The sequence below is a fragment of the Leuresthes tenuis genome, unplaced genomic scaffold (genome assembly GCF_036924035.1).
Source record: "Leuresthes tenuis unplaced genomic scaffold, fLeuTen1.0.hap1 SCAF_5, whole genome shotgun sequence".
Classification (NCBI taxonomy): Eukaryota; Metazoa; Chordata; class Actinopteri; order Atheriniformes; family Atherinopsidae; genus Leuresthes; species Leuresthes tenuis.
This window is the reverse complement of record NW_027325359.1, coordinates 3,029,885-3,051,200: the sequence shown is the minus strand read 5'-3', so window position 1 is coordinate 3,051,200 and position 21,316 is coordinate 3,029,885. Positions and strand designations below refer to the sequence as shown.

The 21,316-nt window shown below is 38.3% G+C and overlaps 1 protein-coding gene across 2 annotated transcripts in view; it reads left to right on the top strand.

Moving 5' to 3' along the window:
* btbd11b (BTB (POZ) domain containing 11b) overlaps positions 1–21,316 on the top strand; it is a 72,808-nt gene that overhangs the window by 35,740 nt on the left and 15,752 nt on the right. For both annotated transcript variants that reach the window (XM_072385466.1, XM_072385465.1), the window contains exons 2-3: positions 11,707–11,862; positions 17,659–17,863. In XM_072385466.1, the coding sequence (XP_072241567.1) occupies positions 11,707–11,862; positions 17,659–17,863 (361 nt within the window). The remainder of the gene's footprint in view (positions 1–11,706; positions 11,863–17,658; positions 17,864–21,316) is intronic.

Below are 21,316 nucleotides of genomic sequence, written 5' to 3'. Positions count from 1 at the left end.
ATTATCAAAGTGACAGAGATATTTGCCAACAGTGAACAGTGTAGACCATCACTCATGGGAGGGTGCAGGGGTGGTGTCAGAAGCAACATGAAGCAGCACACGGCCCCAGACCTCATCATTCTCTGCCAGGCATGGCCCACTTCCACTCAGTGTCTGTGCGGCCACATTGCAAAGTCAGAATGATCGATTACGCTAGGTGAGTTAAACAATTACAGAGCAATTTGGAGTTCTATGCCTCATAAATTTCTGGTGTCCCTCCCTGAAACAACTCCAGGAAGAGTTGTCAAGACTCACTTAACTTTCTCTTTGACATTAATATTAACAAAATTAGGGAGAAGAGTGTTTTCTGACTGTCAGGGATATTGTGTTATTTTATTTTTATTTGATTGTTGGGAGGTTTGAAAATAAAGGCTCACAAAACAGCAAACTATGAAAATGTACAGACATTAGAAAAAAAAAAACATCTTCATTTGAATCCTCTTATGCACACACACAAGAGGAGCACACACAGGAGCATATTGGGGAGCTTCAGTACTTTTATACTTTGCAGGGTGCTATCATGCAGGTGTCTGATAATAGACTTATCCCACTGTGAGTACAATAAACCAGCATTAAGAAATGAGCAACAAGACAGCAGGGCATGCTGTACGTGTGACTTTGTGGTGACGCACAAGATGACAGGGATCTAACTTAACTGCTAAAATGGCAGCAGTCATCAGATTATTTTGCCAGATTGCAGATCGAAGACTTCTAGGAGGAGCAACAGGAAAGTGCAGATACATTTTTTGTCTCGTAATTCATTATTGATACTGGATGGATATGAAGCATGTTTGAAATCAGAATAAAATAAATTCAGAGATTTGAATGAAAATATGTTATATGTAAGACAATAGAAACTGTGTTTTACTGAACTCTGGAGATGGACTGTTGAAAATACTTTCTGTTAAAGATTTTTTGGGCAGGTGAACAAAAGCACTTCTAACACTGGAACATCATGAGTATGCCTATTACCATCCATTAGCTTCAAGCTAACAACTATCTGGCCATCTGTACTGCCTTCATCACATAAATGTTTCTTATCTGGATGTCAGAATTTGCAGAACTTGTGCTGTCCATTTAAATTTGCAGAGGAATAATGAGAACAAGAAAAACTCGGATATATTTGTGAATCCATTTGGAGGTATATGTCATTGGGCTGCACAGCAGTGCGGTGATTAGCATCGTCGCCTCACAGCAAAAGGGGTTCCTGGTTTGAGTTTTTGCATGTTATCCCTCTGTATGTGCAAGTTTTCTCTTGGTACTCGGGTACCAACTGTCCAAAACCATTCATGTTAAGTTAACAAGTATTTTGTTTTTGTTGGATACTATTCTTTGTAGCAATTATGTACGTGATTATTCACAGCAGCTTAATCTGTTGTACTCAATGTTGAACTCAATCAAGATAAACCTGTAAAGTAATTTTTAGAGGAACAAATTATAGCTTGGTTTTGTCCTTTAATAGAATTTGTTAAGTCTAAGGAAATAATATTATTACTCCAATCATCTTGTTTCAAGACATTTTAAAGATCATTCTTTCTACACAACACATTCTCCTCTGAGTAAGCTCTACTAAGGATTACAAAACCTGGTGTCATCATGCATCGCGGCACCTTACATCCACCACTTTCTGTAACGCTTTGAATCATACTCTCTGGCCTTCACTGCAAATGTCTTGTTTTTTTGCAATCTTGTTTTGTTACTGGGAAGACTTTTGTTCAAAGGTGCCAGTCACTCAAATAATGTACACTCAATAAAAATGTTAGAGTTGCTCCTGCAGAAGATTTTTGACAGTAAAATTAATGTAAAGTCTGTGTCGATGTTGGATCTCAGACATTCATTGCAGAAGTGTTAGTTAAGATGATTTAATTGTAAAAATGTTTGGAAAAATGTATACATTAATACAGAATTATGAGTTGTGTTAGACACACGTAAAGTTCTGCAGAAAGACACAGAAATTAATACTAAGTTTCTACTTTGCACTTTGCTTCATATTTGCATACTTTTTTTTTGTCCAACAGCGTTTTCACTTAAAAGCTTCAAGTGTTGACATACAGCTCAGTGTGATGTCATCCTTTTTAATTGACCCAGAGGAAAATATCCCCTTGTAGCAAGTCTCATTTTATGATATTAGTCATATCCTTTAATTACTCCAGTGCCCTGGGTACTTAATGAGCAATTACTTCAAAGCATTGTTGCATTCAGCAGGATTGCTGTTTCTCTTTGTTGGAGGTTTAGAAGTCTCATAATTTCTCAATTCACTACAACTCCGTTCTTGATTTTGCGGCAATGCAACAGACTACAAAAACACATGATTTCCATTGCATGTCCCTATCGGATCATGTGAAGTAACTGTAAGATAGAAAACGCTGTAGCATATCCGTCAGACTCCCCCACAAAGTCAAAGAGAAGAAGTGCAGGATAAGCAGAGATTACAGCCCAGTGAGTTTTTTCCCTGCTGCTGTTGATTGCTAGTATTGTCTGGAAAGCCTCCTGCGGGAAGTGTGTGACTCATGGATATTACACACAGACTTCTTACCCTTGACACAAGAAATTAGATGAAAAGAGAGAAATAATAGAAAGAGCTGTAACCTGAGGGTGGAATAACACATGGCCTGCAGGGAGGCTGGTTTCCCTCTTATTGGAGAAGATCGCATAATTCTAGTTGTGCCCTTGGTGTGCATCGGTCCACCTGTCACAAGTTTTTATGTGTGTTTGAGTGTTTGGTGTTTTAGTGTGTTGATGACTTGTCTGGTGTGTGCTTGTCTGTTTTTGCCCAACTAACTCACGCCTGCCTCCTTATTTAATTCTTTGCCCTTGTATTGCTACAGGCACTGCTTTCATGGTCACAGTTTTTTCTATTATTCTCCATTACTTCACTTTTCGGTTTGTGCTGCATTATCTTTTACATGGCAACATGTGACGATAAGAATTTAAGACTCAAAATTATGATAAGAATATAAAGCCAACAAATAGCATTGAACTGCGACAGGAAGTGGCTTTTGTACTTAAGTAATCAAAACACATTAAAGTACAAAAGTTAAGACAATAGCTGAATGGTATTTGAGCTTTCATATTGTAGAATTTGTTGGGACAACTGTGAAATTACAAGGTTTTATCATTTGTCCATGATTTTGATTCAATGGCGTCCAACTGGAAGAATGTCAATGAAATGTTTTTTTGCACATCATCCAGCTATTTGGTTCAAATTTGCACCAAGTTTACATGGACCCAAGATTTACCTTTTCAATCAGAAGTTTGTGGAGGGTACACTCATCAGTGACAGGGATGCCATGTCAACATTTGACTTACATTTTTATCTTTGAATTGTTTTATGGGTCATAAAGTGACTTAGTAACATACATACATACATACATACATTTATTACAAAAAAAACCCACCAACAATTTGGTGCAAAACTTTTCATTTTTAATCCCCCTTAAGTGCACTTGAGCAAGGTGCATGACAGCAGAAGTATTAAGAGGAACTGCTGACTGAATCACTTTATTAATATATGTATTCATCAGTTTTCTTCCAAACATTTTTTTGGTGTATCTGGACAGATAAAAAAAGTCTTCCAACAAAGTTTTACCTTATATCTGATTTTTACAAAGCAATAAACAGGCCACATCTGAGAATGGCTAAACAAATGTATCTGATTTATACAGATGCCTCACAGTTTGTCTTTTGCATTACTTACATTGCAACACACAGCTATGTAAATTCCAGAGTCAGGGCATAGCTGAGCTGAATCAATGCTGTGAAGCTGAATCAAGAGCAGTGGAGAACAACACTGGACCAACAGTGTGTGATTTTACAAGGTGGTGGCTGTTTAATTCATCATTGCAACTGTAATCTATAGATACACCTCAGTGATATTTGGATGCTCAGATCCATCAGAACACAGCATTACCTCATGTTTATATCAGATGTAGTTGTGGCACATTTTGGCTCCAACGCAACAAAATTATGTTTTTTTTTTTTCCCCATTAAATGTAGCTTGTACGTTCAAGCAGACATTGATTCACCTCTGAAATGCTACAAATTAAGAAAAGAAGCTGCAGACTGAACAAATCCATGTTGCGACCCAGTGGGAACAAAGGGCTGGTGTTCTGCTGCAACACCCCACCCCAGCTCACATGCAGCTACTTCACTAATCAGCCCCTAACTGTAGCTTCAAATCTCCACTGCTCATCTGCCTTATTGTCACTTCCACTGCTTTTAGGCATGTAGCATCTGAATTCTGCTCTCGATGAGAGGTTGCTTGTTTTTAGATGCACCTATACGATTTTACTATGTTTCAGCCATCTCCATGTGCTTTGTCCTCCTATTTGTGTAAGCTTTATTCTGTTTGTGTGACTAAAAGTTTTTGCTTTCACATCATGCTTCTGGTGTTGTGAACTTTGGTTCCCTGAGTAGAACTCCGACACCGTTGGGTGTCTCAACTCGAATGACCTCTTATTCATTATTGCCTTCTTAATATTTCATTATTCAAATCAGGGCTAGATGGGGTTAGGTATGTTTCCAGGGGGCTCTCCTTTTCTCATTAACAAAGAACATAAATAAACCCTGAATGTGAAGGTATTTACTCTGGCAGTTTCTTCATTCTTGTTTGGGAACACTTCCGGAGGCTTGTGTGCTTCTTTCAGAGCAACACATGATGTAACTTGGAAGATATTTCAGTATTGTGTTTCAGGAAGTTCAAGAAACTGTCTTTAACATAGCTGCAGCAAAAAAGGGAATGTTCAGTTTGGATTTAGCTGCAGGGCACATCCCACTTGAAGCAGACATGACGTGACTACAAGTGCCTGCGATTAAGACTTTTTAATAACTTGTAATTATCATGTGCCTGCTTTTATGTGCTTGCACTTCGGTGTTGTATGCATTGCATGCTATGCATTGCATCCTCATTAACTAGTTTACAGCTCCAGACAGTGTGTGCACATTTGGTTCATCCTGTGGTCACATATCTTCTCCATCAGTTTCCAAATTTTACCAGACTTTTGCAAATGTATACCTATTTTTCCCACAGGACTCGGGTTTGCTCGCTACTCCTGTAAACCCCTGTGGCTAACAGACTAACCCAATAAAAGGTCCGTGCCCGCCTCAGACCGAACTGTGGTCACCTGAGAAACCAAACTGAGGTCATACCTCCGGAGATTTAGTGTGCGCCCATGCACCAGCAGTCCCTCAAAAAATGTTTAATATTCACACCTCTTTTTCTGCAGCTCACCATAAGGTTGTGATTATTTTCAATGAATAAAGCACCTTTTTAAGGGTGTGGACGAAAGCCACTATAACACATGTTAACGCACGTCACTACTCTGTTTCCTGTTTTTCACTTTGCCATGTCTCCCTCTATGATCACTCGCTCGGTGTACATATGGTGGCCATCTGGTTTGGCACCACAGTGATGGAGCCTGGAGTGGGCAGCACCACTATGATCCATGTACAGTAACAACATTATTAACCCTTCTGGAGTCAAAAGGTTGCACCTCTCACGATTCTTCTTCTACCCTCACATTTTCCTTTTATCTCTGTCTGTCACTTTCTAGTTGTCACAGCAGTTAAGTCAGATATGAAGTACATCCAAGTTCTGCCTTTGTGCACCTGTTTGTGCAGTATAATCACAGTTTTCCAAATCAAAGCCTCAGTCTGTTGTCTCTGCCTCTAATCTTTGTGTGAAACTCAAAGCCAGAATTCCTGCAGAGCTGAAGTATGTTTGGGGAAGTGCGCTTCTCTGTGTGTCCAACTAAAATAGATTTAAATGCAGGGTAGAAGCCACATCGAGGTTAGTGTTCCTGTTACCCTGCTTTAGTCAACCCTGAGACAAGTCTGTGAATCCAAACTGCAGCAGTCTGTCGTCTGAAAGACTGACCGAGAGACAATATTCTGTAAAAGTATTGGATGTTTACTTATTCTATTCTGTTAGTACAGTCCTCTGCAAAGAGGGATTCTGGGGAAGCACTCTTGCTTAAGTAGTTCAGTCGGATTACTGATTTCAGTTTTATGCCTTTACGTGTCTATGAAGTTTACAACAATGTTGGAAATTGAGGCAAACATATGAAAAGTCAGTTGAAGTTTTGCTTATATATACCAAGGCTGTCTGCATTTTTTCATAAACATTCAAATAAAAGATAGACCAAAGGCAGAAGACAAAAAGTGGCAATAAGCAGGCTAAAGTTCACCAACTGGGAAGAGTCAAGCTGATACTATCCCATGTTCATCAGACCATGGCTCTGAAGATGAGAGTTGTCAATGTTGTACTCAGGACTGAAAATATTACTTTGTTTATGAATGCACACTGACATAAGATTGCCTTTCAGAATTCAATTTACATACTGCTGTGCTAAAGTGTTCTGTTTATTCTTAATTTACCCCAAATCAAAAAATGCATCTTAATAAAGTCTATAGGCTGCTGCAGGTCACTCACTATTTTTTGGATCGCCATTTTGAAGCCAAAGGTTAGCGTTTTGGTTTTACCATAAGTGAGGATGAGATGCAGAACATTGAAACACTCTGCAGTGCTACTATACAACAGTCCCAAGGTAGCCATAATCCAGAGCATTTCATTTTTAATGTCTTTCTCTGTTGAAGAGGACTTGAAACTGGTGAGTGAGACCATAAAATCGTGAAAATGAATACCACAGTGAAAAAAATGACAAAAAAGGACAATGGATCAGTCGGCAGGGGGATACATTCTTCCCAAAGCAAGTCAACAACAAGCCGGCACAGGTATCCCCACGCCATGGTTGACAGTGGAGTGACACTGGAGGGTTTTGAAAACTTGACTGCCATTCGTATCTCTGTGGTCAAACCAGTCACCCCTAATTTTAGACTCTGGGCAACTGTAGAAACATGGAGGTGCAACATGGTAGACTGAAGGCAAGAGGACCCATGGCATCTGTAAATGGCTTCTTATAAGGCAATGGAAACATTCATTGTTTCATACAATTCTTTACTATTGAAACATAGTTATGAATATTCCAAGTAGACACTCTTAAAATATACACAATGAGTTTTTTAGTCGTTTCTTTCTTTTTGCTGAGAAAACAAAAAGATCAGACAGATCTAGCTGTCGGACAGAATGTGTCTCATTTTCTGAGTCAGTGGTTGAATAAATAGTTGGAGTCAAACCAAGTGCATGAAGCAAGGCAGCGGTGTTACACATGTAGACTCATGAAATCTAAGCTAATTGGCTGCTGGCACTAGCTTATTTTTAAACCCAGATGCATTATAAAATGTTAAAAATCGAACTGCATCATAATAAAAACAAAAATGGAACAGTTTTAAAAGATAATATATAATATTGCTTGTGATATTGTTCAGCAGGATGTGTGGAATGCACAGCATTTGACCATGCACTGGACGTCTTCTGTGCAGCTGTCTATCAGAGGATATGACTAAGGCACATTCAGTGACATCTTAATGGAAACTCTTGTACTCATTACTTCTTCTCCAGTGACAGTGTGTCGCCTGGAGGATCATCCAGTGTTCTTTCTTTAGCGCTGAGCAGCTGCTATATGGTAAACAGGACTGTTCCTCTTAAAGAGAGGCAGGTGCTCTGTGACATCCCTCACCATTATACTTAAGACAATAACCAACTTCCATTATATTATTATGACCAGTTAACCATGTAAGCATTTTGTGCCAATATACCTGACAACATTGCGTTTTCTGAAAGGTATCAGTTTTGTGGAACCAGGAGTAGGATACCATCACAAGCACGCATAGAGAGCAGCCACAGTGGCATGTAAGAGCTCCATCAGCTCCTCCCGGAGGGTAGACAGTGCCTCGCATTAGGAGGCAAAGAGACAGTGAGTCACCTTGCCTCAGTCCATCCTAAGAGCAATCGCCACTTCACTGTCAGCTGGGTCTGTTATTCCCCTGAACCAAGGTTAAGGAATTCAGCAATTGAGAGCTCAAGTGTTACAGTAATGTTTCTGTATTTTTTATGCAATACATTTATTCAGATATTTTTCACATTTCGACAGAAAAGAAACTACAATATTACCATTATATTCAAGCACCACAGTAATTCTGGACAGTGAGCTTACATGTGTAGTAATATTCTCTTTAATGCAGATAAATTATGTTCAGTCATAATTGAGTCTGTTTGCTACACAGTCTGGTACTGCTCATACTTATACTTTCAGTTGTGTGTACCAAGGATCCATGTGTTTGACAACCTTATGTAATGTCACAACATTCATTTCCTTTCATAGTTGTACCACAAAGTTGTTGCCAACTGAAACAAGTCAGGCAGTCAGGGGCTCTTACCTAATTACTTAGTAAGTCCAGGTTTATTTTAATTGTTTCTTTCTTCTTTTTTTGCCAGGTAGTAAATACATAAGCAGAGAGTTATTATGAATATTACTCAGATTTTGAGGCAATTTATTTTATTCATAATTTATTTATTTATGTGACTGCCCACAAATAGGGCTTTGTACAAGATTTTTAGCCACACGCAAACTAGTGCTATTTTGATGTGTAGCTCCAACACTAATACTTGAAAATGCACACATGTTCTTTTTGTAGAGAAAGTTGTGCATGCTATGATGAACAGTACCTGAAAAATGTGAGAGAGAAACAACCGAACAAAAACAACAAAAAAATGCTATTTTTATCTCTCATTTTCATCATAATGTTTTCCTATTTGACATACAATTACTATATCTGCGTAGCATGCACATAGTGCGTAGTACATTGTATTTGGTCTTTTTAAAAATAATCTTTCTTAATTGTAGTGCTATACATTGTAGAAGTCATGTGTGGTGCAGGAGGATAGCTGCTGTGCTGCTGTAAATGGTAAATGGACTGCATTTTTATAGCACTTTGTAGTCTAGTTGACCTCTCAAAGCGTTTTGCATTAAAAGCTTAATTTGCTCATTTACACATATTTTCATACAGCCGTCTGCACTGCTTTGGCCTATGGAGTGCTTTGCTCTATCACACACATATATACTGATGAATGCATCTGGGAAATGGGGTTCAGTGTCATGCTGTCCCAGCACACTTTGATCAAACCACTATTCCTCTGATTAGCTGATCGCTCCTCACTTGATGCCACAGTTTTGGGGACTTTGTAGTCAGACCATTTCTATTTTACCTCTGCCAGTTTTTTTTTTGATCTGAACGTCGTTGTATTTTGTTTCATATTTGTTGCTCATAATATCAGCATGGAAACCACCAATTAAAACCCATTTCCTTTTCTACTCTTTCAAGTGTCTGAACTTCACACTTAGAGAAAGTGTGCTTGTTTATTGCTATTATTTTCCAGAGTTGTATGCTTGTTTTAAACTGTAATATGCAGAGATTAATTAAAAGAGTGTGGAGAAGCCTTCATGGCTAAAGATGGAATTGGAAATCATGTACAAGCATGTGTGAATAATTTTGCTGTGATTAGAATTTTTAAAGCTGTGTCTATGCATGGTGCTGTTTTATCGTTATCATTTTCTTTACAATATTATATGCTCATGCATATGTCTGATTTTCATAAAAGTGAGGCACACATACAGTACATATAGATCTGTAAATGTGACAAAAGGAATGCATGTGCATATTTACCCTAACTCATACACACACAATCTGTTTTTCAGCAATTTTATATTGAATATTGTAAGCTTTTAAACTTAGTTTAGGGATGAAGCACAGGCAAAGTCAGAACCTATTAGATTTTTCTTTCAGTCTTTGGCCTTAATGGAAGACTGAGCTTTCCAAGTGCCTCTCTTGTTTATATCGTTTTACAAAGTGTTCCAAAATTGAACTTAGCCACGCTTGCCTTGTCATAGTCATAAAGCAGAGTGATTAACTCTTCCCTAGTTTTGTATGTCTGTTTCAATTAAGTGCCATACTTACCTTAACAGATTTCTCTCCATGTTTAGTCCCCTTTCCTACGAGTAATATATCGTATGGTCTCCATATGTAGCCCTGCAATCCATGACAAAACTCTGTATGAGTGCTAGCTTGGTTGGAGCAACCACTGACATAAAATCAATCAAGTGAAGTGGACAAATAAACAATAGTTCTGTGTTATGCTAGGGCTAGGATTAGGATAGTTACTTTTTTTGTTCTGAGCTGATAGCCAGTTGTGAAAATTATGGGATCTGAAGTGCAGTATTCTGCGTCATCACACCTGGGCGCCTTCAATCTGGGCACATCTAAGAAGTTGAATCATGAATCCTGTAGATACATTTGGAATAAGGCTCAAAGAAAGTGGGAGAGAGAAGTTGTTGCTGTGTAAGCAGCTGCTGCGTAAGGTTTAGATGCCAAATGACACTGACTTGTTGCTAAGAAACCTATCTCCAGATATTTTTGCAGCACGGTTCTTATTACGGCCTGTGATGGACTGGCGACCTGTCCAGGGTGTACCTTGACTCTCACCCATTGACTGCTGGGATAGGCTCCATGAGTCTGACAGTTTATCCCCTCTTTGATGTTTAATGTAAAAAAAGAACTCAAAGTTTTGATTTGTCAGACTGCAGGACACATTTTGTTTTTATTCAGTACCTCCAAAGGGTGTGAAGATCATAGCCAGTCATTATTTATTTTCAGTCTTCTCTCTTGTGTTCAGATTTCTCTCCACTCTATGCATCTTTTGATGTTATGATGTTAGGTTGATGGCCAAACTGCCATTTTACTTTGGAAATATTATTCTTTAGTTGTCGAGCTGTTTGGCTGAACAGTTTCTTCAAGACCTCGCATTTACTGTCGTCAGTGACCCTAATTAACTGTGGGATTTTGCTGGTGTTGTTTTTGTTGTTTCTGTCCCTTTGTTAAAATGCGACTCCAGTATCAAATTAAAAATATGCATATTTTTATTAAAAGCACACTAAAATTTCTCAGTCTCAACATTTGATCTGTACGTCTGTACTACAATATATTAAGTTTTATGAAATTTATTTAAATGGAAGACATGTCATTGCTTTCTGCTTTTATTTGCATCTAACAGAGTCCAATGTCTTTTAGAAATAGAGTTTTACAAGCAGCTGCATGATCCCACAAGCTGAATAAAGAATGTTATGTTTTCCACAGGCAGCATGTGCTGTAATTTGGCAGCTTATTATGAAAGTGGAGACATTAAAACCAAAGCTGTCTTTCTTTCAGTGATTAGGAGGATAAGTACAAACTCACCGCTTATAACCATTTCATAAGTTGACACCCTGCACACACTAAGAAGGGTGCAGCAAGATGCTGCATTAAAAAAAACAGCGAGCAGAATGAAATGGAGAATCTGCTTTGGTACTTTCTGAGTGAGGGAGATGTGTTAATAGTGGGCCTGCATTTGAACTACTATGCATTATAATCTCTTCTGACAGGTGAAAAAAGGTGGGTTAATGATTGCATTGTATTCCTACATAGATCTCTCAGCCAGAGACTCTTCAAACAATCAATTGCACACGCTCACTGAACCTTCCTGTTGTTTGATGTCATTATCACAAATATATGGGCTGATATAATAAGAGCTATATTCTCCTAGTAACTATTGGGCATTTAAGGAACAACCTACCTGTTTAATTGATTTCACAACAGAATTAAACTTGAACAAAAACAGTTAGATATCCATTATTTCATACAAAACATAGAAGTGGATGCAGTATTTAAATTCTCACAGACTGCATGCTCTACCACAACACTAATGTAACATTCAAATTATTCCTTTTGACTTAGGTGTGCTCAGCCTTCCTGAGGGCCTGACTCTTCACAGGGACCAGCAGCAGCTACGAGCAGGGAAAAGTGGAGAGGGAAATGCTTACAGCCAGTCCGAGTTGCGCTCCGTCGAGCAGTGCTTACTGGCCACGAGGGTGGGGAGCATCTCTGAACTCAGTAAGTCTTTTATGTGTGTTATTTGAAAAAGAATGAAATATTGTTAGGCAGACCTATCTCTGTCTTTGTGGACTACTGCGCAACCTGAGATCCAAATAATGATGGTTATCTAAGATGCTAAGGAAACCTAAATAAATTCAGGAAGCTTGATTGACCACTCTGACCAGCAGGTTTTAATCATTATGTTAAAAGCTTTCTGGCAACTGGCCTTTTTGGTGCTTCCATTAGAGGTCACCAAAGCAGATCATCAATTTCCATCCCCTCCTGTCCTCTACATCTTCCTGTTCCACAGCAACTTCCTGCGTATCCAGATCCATAAATCTCCACTTTGGCCTTCCTCTTTTTCTCTTCCCCGCCCACGCCATCATCCTTCTTCACTATGCGCTGTACACTCTGTACTTTCCTCCATACAAGTCCCAGCCAAGTCAGTCTTGCCTCTCAGTCTTTGTCCCAAAACTGTTCAACCTGAGCTGTAACACTGATAATTATTCTTCATCTATCTAAAGAGAATCTTTACATCGTTAACAGCTGCCTCCAACTCTGCTTCCTGTCTTTCTGTCAGTGGTCCATCTCTAACCCTTTTAACATATCTGTTCTCGCCTCTATCTTGTAAACTTCCCCTTTCACTCTTGCTGATGTGCTTGTGACAAAAATGCCCTTCTTTTCTGCCCAGCCTGCACAGTCTTCTTCATCTTTCTCCTGCAACCATCACTGGAAATTTAACTTATTCTTTCAAATACCATGTCCTTGGCCCTGATGAATCAGAACCAAATTTAAGATGTATATTCGAGATTTTTACTTCTTATATTGATCCTTTTTCTCCAGCATCAACAAAATGTTCTGTGAGATTCATAAACTCTTGGGTAACATATTAGATTTTAGAAGACAAACTTCTAAAAACCTTCTACCTATGCATCTCTAGTTAACTGAAAACATTCTTTAAGAAATGAGTTGGATGCCATTATTATCTGTTATCATGATGTATTTTATGATAACACACAAATATTCTTTATCAGTGAGGCACTGCGTCGTCATCCCAGCCTATTTAAATGTGAATCAGGAGAGTTGCATTGTCAGTGAAAGCCATTGTAATGAACCACAGTCATAAATTAAAATGAATGAGTTTGGATTATAAATTTGACAAGTCTGCCAAAAGTTAATAGAATATCCATCCGCACACAATTTACTCATTGTTCAAAGAATAATGGGCATAGCAATGTTTTCTAAACCTGTTTATATGGTATGAACAAATTTACATAGCCTTCAGGAGTCGCATTTGTATTATTGTAATGCATTTTTTGTTTGTTTGTTGTTGTTTTGCCTTTTTTGCATCATTTAAGAAATTAAGTTCTGATTATGTCTTCCAGTCTCATACTTCAGAAAATAGAAAATGTTTTAATACTCACCCAGAGTTCAACCCAGGGCCTTTCTGAAAGTTTCCTCTTTGTTTTCTGTTTTTGGGGGAAACTTTCTTACAAACGCTGAAAATGCCTCAACAGATCCTCAGTTGCACGCTGTGTTGCACACAACTGAATGCACAATGTTCCCATTTGATATAATCAGACATGATCACAGAATCGGGACGCTCTTTCGCAGTGTTGAACAGTTTTGTGAGTGTTGGCGTGCAGCTCTGCGAGTCAGACTCGTGAGCACGGAAAGAACAGACTGTCTCCTAATGTGCGTGAAAAGAGTCATCAAAATGATGGTTAAAGGGTTGCAGGGTCTCTTTCAGTGTAACGCTGGGAAATATTTGTGTCTCTTGTGTAAACATTTATCATCACAATAAACAGGAAACCAATTCCAAGCTGAATGGTTTTTTTTTTCAGGACTGAGGGGCAGCATACGCTGTGAGTTTTTTTTTTTTTTTTTGTTATATTGATGAGATCAATCAAGGATCCATCTTGTTGTGTTGACACTGCAAACACACTGCAAGACAACAGAGCTTCTGATGGATAATAGCACCACTTAGTCCAGTGGTAATGCTATCAGCTCTGGAGAGGAACAACAGCATTTGCAAACAGTCCCTCTGCTCAAACTGAAACAAAATGAATAATTGAGAAAAGCAGCACAAGAAGCAAAGATTTCACTGAATAATGGAAGAGAGACTCTTAAGTTTGATTCTCTGAAACAATTATCTTGGAATCAAACACGCACAAAATAATTTGCATCCTATCAAGAACCTGTTTTTTCCAGTGGCATTTAGACTCAATTTTAGAGGTTTGTCACAGATTCAGCTCCGGGTATTTTCTCATTTTCTTTTCTGCTAAAATGCCAAATTAGCATATTTGAAATGACAGTCCAGCAATTTGTGTAATGATCAGGACAGCTGGTGTGTCATCATCACTCAGTCAGGCTGTCCTGCCACAGATACGTCTGGCACATTGTTGTAATTTACTATGTCACTATATGTAGACAAATCTATTCTTTGAAGCAGCATTAGATGGAGGACATAAATATGCGTGGATGAAAACATGTGCAGCTGGGAAATATTAACTTGGGTGACATTTTTTACAGACTGTAAAGCCCTGTAGTTACGTACTTGATTATCTCCAGGTTAGAACAATAAATAAAATAGGAGAAGATGGAGATAGTCAGCTGACCTCTGAATGAGTTTGGATCTTAGATTACTTCTGGTTTTATTCCCACTGCTCTCGTAGCTTTAATTACACTAAAAATGTTATTTTTGTCAAACTAGTTACTGCTTTCTAACTTGTCTACCAATTATACCTGCAGTTATATAAACCATTAAAATAATGATGCCCATATAAATAATTCATGTTTACCTTTACTGTCCCTTGTGAGCACTTTTTCATGCATTTTATTTTCACTCAACCTTAACTTAAAGACTCTGAATCTGTTTGCCATTTCCCAAACTATATTTTCTCCTTCCTCCTTATCTGTTGCTGTTCATCCTTTTCTTTTCTCTTTATGTCTGGTGTGAACAGGAGATGCTTTTAATGGCCATCAGTTCTCTCAATAATGCCTTTTAAAGGCCATTTTGTTGTAGCAGCAGTAAAAGGCTTTTTTTATTATTCTTTTTTTTTCATCTTATTTTTTTCGTGTCTACTCTGAAGGTGATTATGTTTGACCTCATGTCAAGGTGGACAGCATAATCTGATTGACCATTTAACAATTTGATCGTGTTTGTGTCTCCTGGTTCAAAGTGTTAATCACAGTGTTTTACACTGAGAGGGTGATTTTGACTGAAAACTGCAAAGGCAGAATTGTGTCATTAGACCTCAATGGTTAATGGAGGCAATTGAGGTTGCCAGAGTTAAAAGCAATATCTTATTATAGAATAAAATCAAGCCTTTCTTTAACATCTATGGGATGCTGCAGTTTAATATTGTGTATTGTTGACAAAGATAGCCTGAGTCATTTCTATGCAGCTGGCTGAGTAATCTCTGTGTGCAGTCAGGAGGGAGTGTTGCAGATGTTCTTGAACATGTGTAGAAAATGTCTGTACTACAGTGCATGTGTGAAAATGGTTTAGGAAAGACCCCAGATACCTCTGACAGAGAGAGATTTACCTCACGATGTTAATGCTGATACAGGTTCTTTTTTTTTTTGTTGCTAAAATATCCAGTGTGACAGGTGACAGACTCACATTAGTTCAGTGGACTTCTTCCTATCACAGATTATTACTGAAGAAGACCTGAAGAAAGACTGTATGAAGTGACAGTTTCTGCCCTCCATGTTGTTTGATAGGTGCATCATTGGTGGCTAAAGGCTCTTGTTTTTAAATTTGCAAAACTAACAGCATGAAGAATATATTGGCATCTTGTTGAGTCAGGATTGCCACAGGCAGCCATTAAACGTAATCACAGCTGCATAGCAGCAAATAATTGAAACACTGTGATGAAGGCAGCAGCTGCACATGGCAGCGACAACCCATTCATCATTACCCAAAGAAAAGATGGTTACTGTTCATTTATTTACCTGCAAAAGCTTGAATGTAATTGCTCCATCAAATTTACAGTTAATTTCTACGTTTCCAAAGAGTATACTTTCCCTCTTACTATTAAAATTTCAACATCATTTACTCTCTCTAAAGTATTAAGCCCTGTGTTTGTTGTGTGGGTGCCTTATTGCCAGTTACTGACCTCAAAGATGCCACCTCTTATAAAACCCCTCATAAGTCAAAGCAGTTCCATTATATGTTTACATATTCATGAATTTTTTTTCTGCATTATAAAGCTTTGAAAACCAATAGAGCTTTGCCCACTACTAAAAAGTAATCAGTGAGATATCTGAGGAGCATAATATGCTGTGAGTCCTGTACTCCTCTTGTTATCTTTGATAATTTATTGCCCAGGATGTGGTTATGATTTAAACTTTAAATATTTTAAATCTCAATTGATGTTTCAGCTTATTAAACTGCTAGTTTTTCTGCATCTTTCCCATTTTCATATACCGAAAAGGATCCTTATGGCTCTGTGATGGTACAAAGTCATCACTTCTGCTTATGAAGCTGCAATAATTTCACTTCAAGATACTTCTGGTGATGTTCTTGCAGTGCTAGAAAAAATCTACATTCTCAGCACTGCAGGGCTCTTTTGACAACATGTGACACACAAGAGACAACATGTCACACACAAGCATAAATAAGACTTTAAAACTGGCTGTTGCTGATTAGCTTAGCTACAAAGCCTCAGACAGCTTTGTAACAAGCGTATCTGTTAAATTAAGAGAGAGATGAAACCAGAGTAACTGACAGTAATGAAGAGTAAGTTACATTATACACACGTTCTTGTCATAATGATGATGTCTAGCACCACTCCTCCCAAAGGACAGCTGAGAGATTGACTGTTTTATTGCATGAATGCTCTTCCCTCATGCCAGCATCCTTTCACACTCTCCTTTCGCATTGTCGAGGCTAAATGGAATCTTGGCATGAGCTAAATGGTGCAATTTTGATGCTAAACAAACCCTTATGTCCATGGGAATTACTTGTTTGTTCCCTCTCTGTATTGTATAGACGCACATACAGCAAAGTCCATTGAGAATGGGGAACCAACTGGCGTTATGCTCTATTACTTTTGTGCCTTGTATCAAAATGACCAGAACAATATGTCACAGAGGATGTTTTTAGATCAACTCTGCTTCAGAATTTTATTGCATTTTACTCAGAGTGCTGTGGGTCTTGACAGGAAGCGACAGAAAGCTGACAGCATTCAGTGGAAAGGGATTTGGGCCCACACTGTAATAATACAAGCTTGTTTTTTTTTTATGAAAAGATTGGACTGTATCTGAAAAAATTTCCAATTCGTGCCTCTTTTTCTACTGAATTGAAAATGTTGCACGAAAAATTATATCTGCTCTGTCCCAAATGTAGCCAAACCCGTATGTTTCTCTAAGAGCTGTTAACTCCAAAAAAAAAAAAATTATAAAAAAAAAACTGAGTTGGTAAATATTAAAAAAAAAATTTGGTTAATTTTTTAAAAATCATACAGTAGTACTCAGAGGATACGGCTTGGTGTAGCTCATGTTTATCCATGAATATTCAATTTTCACCCAGTGCAGTTCAGTTCATCCTCCTGCTCTGCCCCTTTCAGCTGCACAGAAAAGATGGGGCTGAACCTTGTCTTTTTCCTGATTGTGGCTCATGGAAACTCAATTTTCCCCTGACAGAGTGAGCTCCAAGGAAGCAGGAAAGAATGAGGATGATTCCCCAGTGACTTTTTAAAGGCCATGTGCTCAAAATAGCATTTTCTCCCTTGTCTACTGAATGTACCTTTCACAATGGCCAATTTCTTATTCTTATGCTATATGTCTGGTCTGTGTCTGTTTGTGTAGGCGACCTAGTGTCCAGAGCCATGCACCACTTTCAGCCGCTGTATATGAAGAATCACAGCAACGGGACACCGATCCACCAAAAGAACAACGTGATTCACTGGTCACCTGAAGCGATCTACACACTGTGTTACTTCATGCACTGTCCTCATATGGAGTGGGAGAACCCCAATGTTGAGCCATCCAAGGTTACCTTACAAACAGAAAGGTGAGATGCAAACACGCAAATAAGTCAGTTCAAGAGGAGGTCCAGACTCCTCAACACTGGACCAAACAACAGCAAGACCTAACTAAGAAAATGGGGCATGCAAAAGTTTGAGCCCACTACAAATTTTTTCACACATTTTTCTAAAGCCCACCTGTTTGGCCAACCCATCCTGAATAAAATGGCCTGCAAACTTTTTTTTTTTTATCAAATATTTCTGATGTTTTATGTAACTTGTCAGGGCTTTGGCTTGTTCACACTCACAATATAGAAAGGTCAAGTGATGTAAAGCATTATAAAACTCCTTTGATCATTTAGAAGCCATGAGCCATGATCATATTACTATATGATCATATTATTATATTTGATATAATAGGAAAATGTTTAATGGACCAAATCCTGCATCTGATTATTGACTCTATTATTGACTATTATGGGTATTTATTTACTGTGGCTCAGATCAGCATTGATTGGAATGCCACGCCCAGATGCATACAACTGCAGGTATATACATTAATTTACAGTAAGGTTTTTACAAGAGAATGCATGAATAAGCGTTTCATTGTCAGGAAAACATGTTTATCAAATATAACGTCTCACACAGAAACTTCAGAAATGACAGCAACAGTATGCAAAAGAGATGAGGCTGATTGAATTTACCTGACTGTAAGACAGCTGGCAGGTCGTTCTCAGACCTGCTGTGTGGGCCAACTTCCACCAGTAAAAAGGAAAGAAAACCAGCACTGGCATAACAGTACAACAGAATGTATTCAATTGAAATGAAAATAGTCCCCAGCAAATGTTCTGTTCGTTTGTTGGAGTCCCTTTGCTGAAACCTTTAACAGCTGTTATTGGAATGAAGAAAATAATAATAATAAAAAAATAATAATAAAACACTGTAGGTAGCTGCTCAGCACCAAACAGCAGGAAATAAAATCCACTCAGCTGCCAGCTGAAGAATATGTTGAATACTCAGCCACTTCTGAGCAGATATTTCCCTCAGAGTGTATGGAGCAAATCGTAGATGAAAGAAGAATGAATGTAGGATTCATCTGAAGGACAAAAATAGAAAGAAAAATAAATTATAATGTTCCTTAAATGCTGCAGATAAAACTTGGGAACTGTTTGCTGACAAGTTTGCTAAATCTACTTTATTTGGGGCAGTGGTTCTGTGTTAGTTGAGGTTAATCAAGAGTGTAGTTTGTGATTACTAAGAGCAGGGCTGATGGCGAATGTTTTATGCTAATATGTAATTGTTTTCTCTCTTTTTTGCATCTCACAAAAGAAAACATTCAACACTGTTGCATCTGCATTGTAGATGTACTCTGCATGAATTTTCCAAAAGTAATCAAAACCATTGTTCCACAGCAGCCAGACCGACGAGGCAGCACAGATTGTGCTAATTTTTGTTGACTAGCTTCTTGAAGTAATCTGTGGGCAGGTTCCTTGAAATAACAAGCTGATGCAAATTGTCTGAAACTGCGAATAATCTGCCTTATTAATCAGTCTATTCCTGGTTTGTACACTGTTAAAAAACCTTGAAAAACTTGAAAACACAGCTGTTATGGAACTCAGAGCACTAACAGTGTCTTTGATCATCTTCCATCAGGACCGGAAAAGAGGTACAGAGTTTTCAGCATGTAATTGACAGAAACCACGTTTTTGCAAAAGATCTAGTCAAGCTAGAAAGAGAGAAGATGATAAAGGAACATGACACAATTAGAAAATATAGCACAAAGTAGTGAAAAGCAGCATAAGCTGGGTTTTTTTTGTTTTGTTGTTAAAACTATTGTATCTTTACCTTTTATCATAATTGGACTGTCAAAATGTTTTGCTCTTTCCTACAGTGAGAATTCTTAATAGTATCATTGGAGGACAACGGAAATAAATTGGAGTGTGTGGTATTGATCAGTCCATCAGACCCTTTCACCTCATTGAGTGCTGTGGGTAGATAAAAATATAGCCTTTTTAATATTGTCTGGGACAACAGTAAGGAAACACTATGAGACCGCTGTGAGAAAATGTGGAAACTCCCTGCACTTCTGTACAATTTACTGCTTCTGTCCTCCTTTTCACCTTAGCATATAGACACAGTCCAGTGGTTGTGCTCCATCTGTACAGAACTGCAGAGATCATTCTGCTGAAACTGTACACTTCTGCAGACTGTTCTTTTATTTTGTTTTGGGCTCTCTGTGCTCAGCCCTGAAATGGCACACCAGGTGTTTTCATCTGGAATGAAACGAAAAGAAAAGAAAGCCTGTTGGACGACCCAGTTGAAGGAAGGGGCTGTGAGAGGCACAGCAATATCGGCAGCTATAGGGCTGTTCAATGATTTATGCGTGAATGACATAAGGGTTAGGCAAAGTTTCCACAGAGCTAATTCACACTTTATCCCACAAATGAGGGAAGCACAGAGGAGTCCTTAGATTTTTTTTGCTGTTTCTACCCAAGAAACAAATTTTCAGCTGATTTTATGAGCTGTTCCTTGTTATTTCTTACACATTGTATGTTCAGTATTTCCTACACTTTGATGGAAAACCCCATAAGTGGAAAATGGGGCTGACGGTTGAGCCAGAACAGTCCTCTACCAGGTCTCCGCACTTTATCACCTTTAGAGGAGTAATTTAGCAGCTAATGCGTGTCCCAGGTGTCCAGTTGTTTTAGCTCAAATCACTGTCACCAATATCGCATTTATGCCTGTTTTTTTAGTCTTATTGAAGCACAATGGAAGAGGCAGGTTAGGGAAAGCCTGGAAACAAAGTTTCCTTCAGGAATTTTTGCACCTATTACAGAGGCATTATGTGGAAACAACGAGACCTTGAACTGCTTGTGAACTAAAGTTTCCATCGAGCTTGTGAAGGAACGTGTTGCGATTACGTTTCCCGCCTCTTGATGAAGTGTTGTGTGCTTTATTGAAGTCTGTGGAACCAACGTCACTTGGCTGTAGGGCAGGCTCCTTTGAAGTTGGTGAAAGAAAAGGCTTTGCATTTCTTAGCATATCAAGCTGTCATTAAAAGAACTTCCCATCAGCTTAGAGACGCGGTAATGAGTGGATAATTTACAGTAAGTGGCTGATGTGAGCTAAGCATGTGTCAAGAATAGTCCAGGCTTTAATAAATCCTTTGTGAAGTGGTGTATTGATCAATAAATCAGTGGGACAGTTTCATCAAGTGTGTGACAACTCATACAAAATATGCACTTGGCCATCTTATTTATTCTTGTTGATGCAATGATCTGAATGCTGTTTTATGTGCAGTATGAACTGAAAAAAAAATCAATTGTCTGAACTGAAATACTCCCATTAATTTAAAATTCAAACTGTCTTTCAAGCCTGTTTCTCAAATTATTAAATTTTTCTTTTATGCATATGTCTCATATAATACTTAACAATAGTACACACCAGCCTCCATGTGTTGCTTATACCAGCACTCACAAGCCATTATTTATCTAATTATA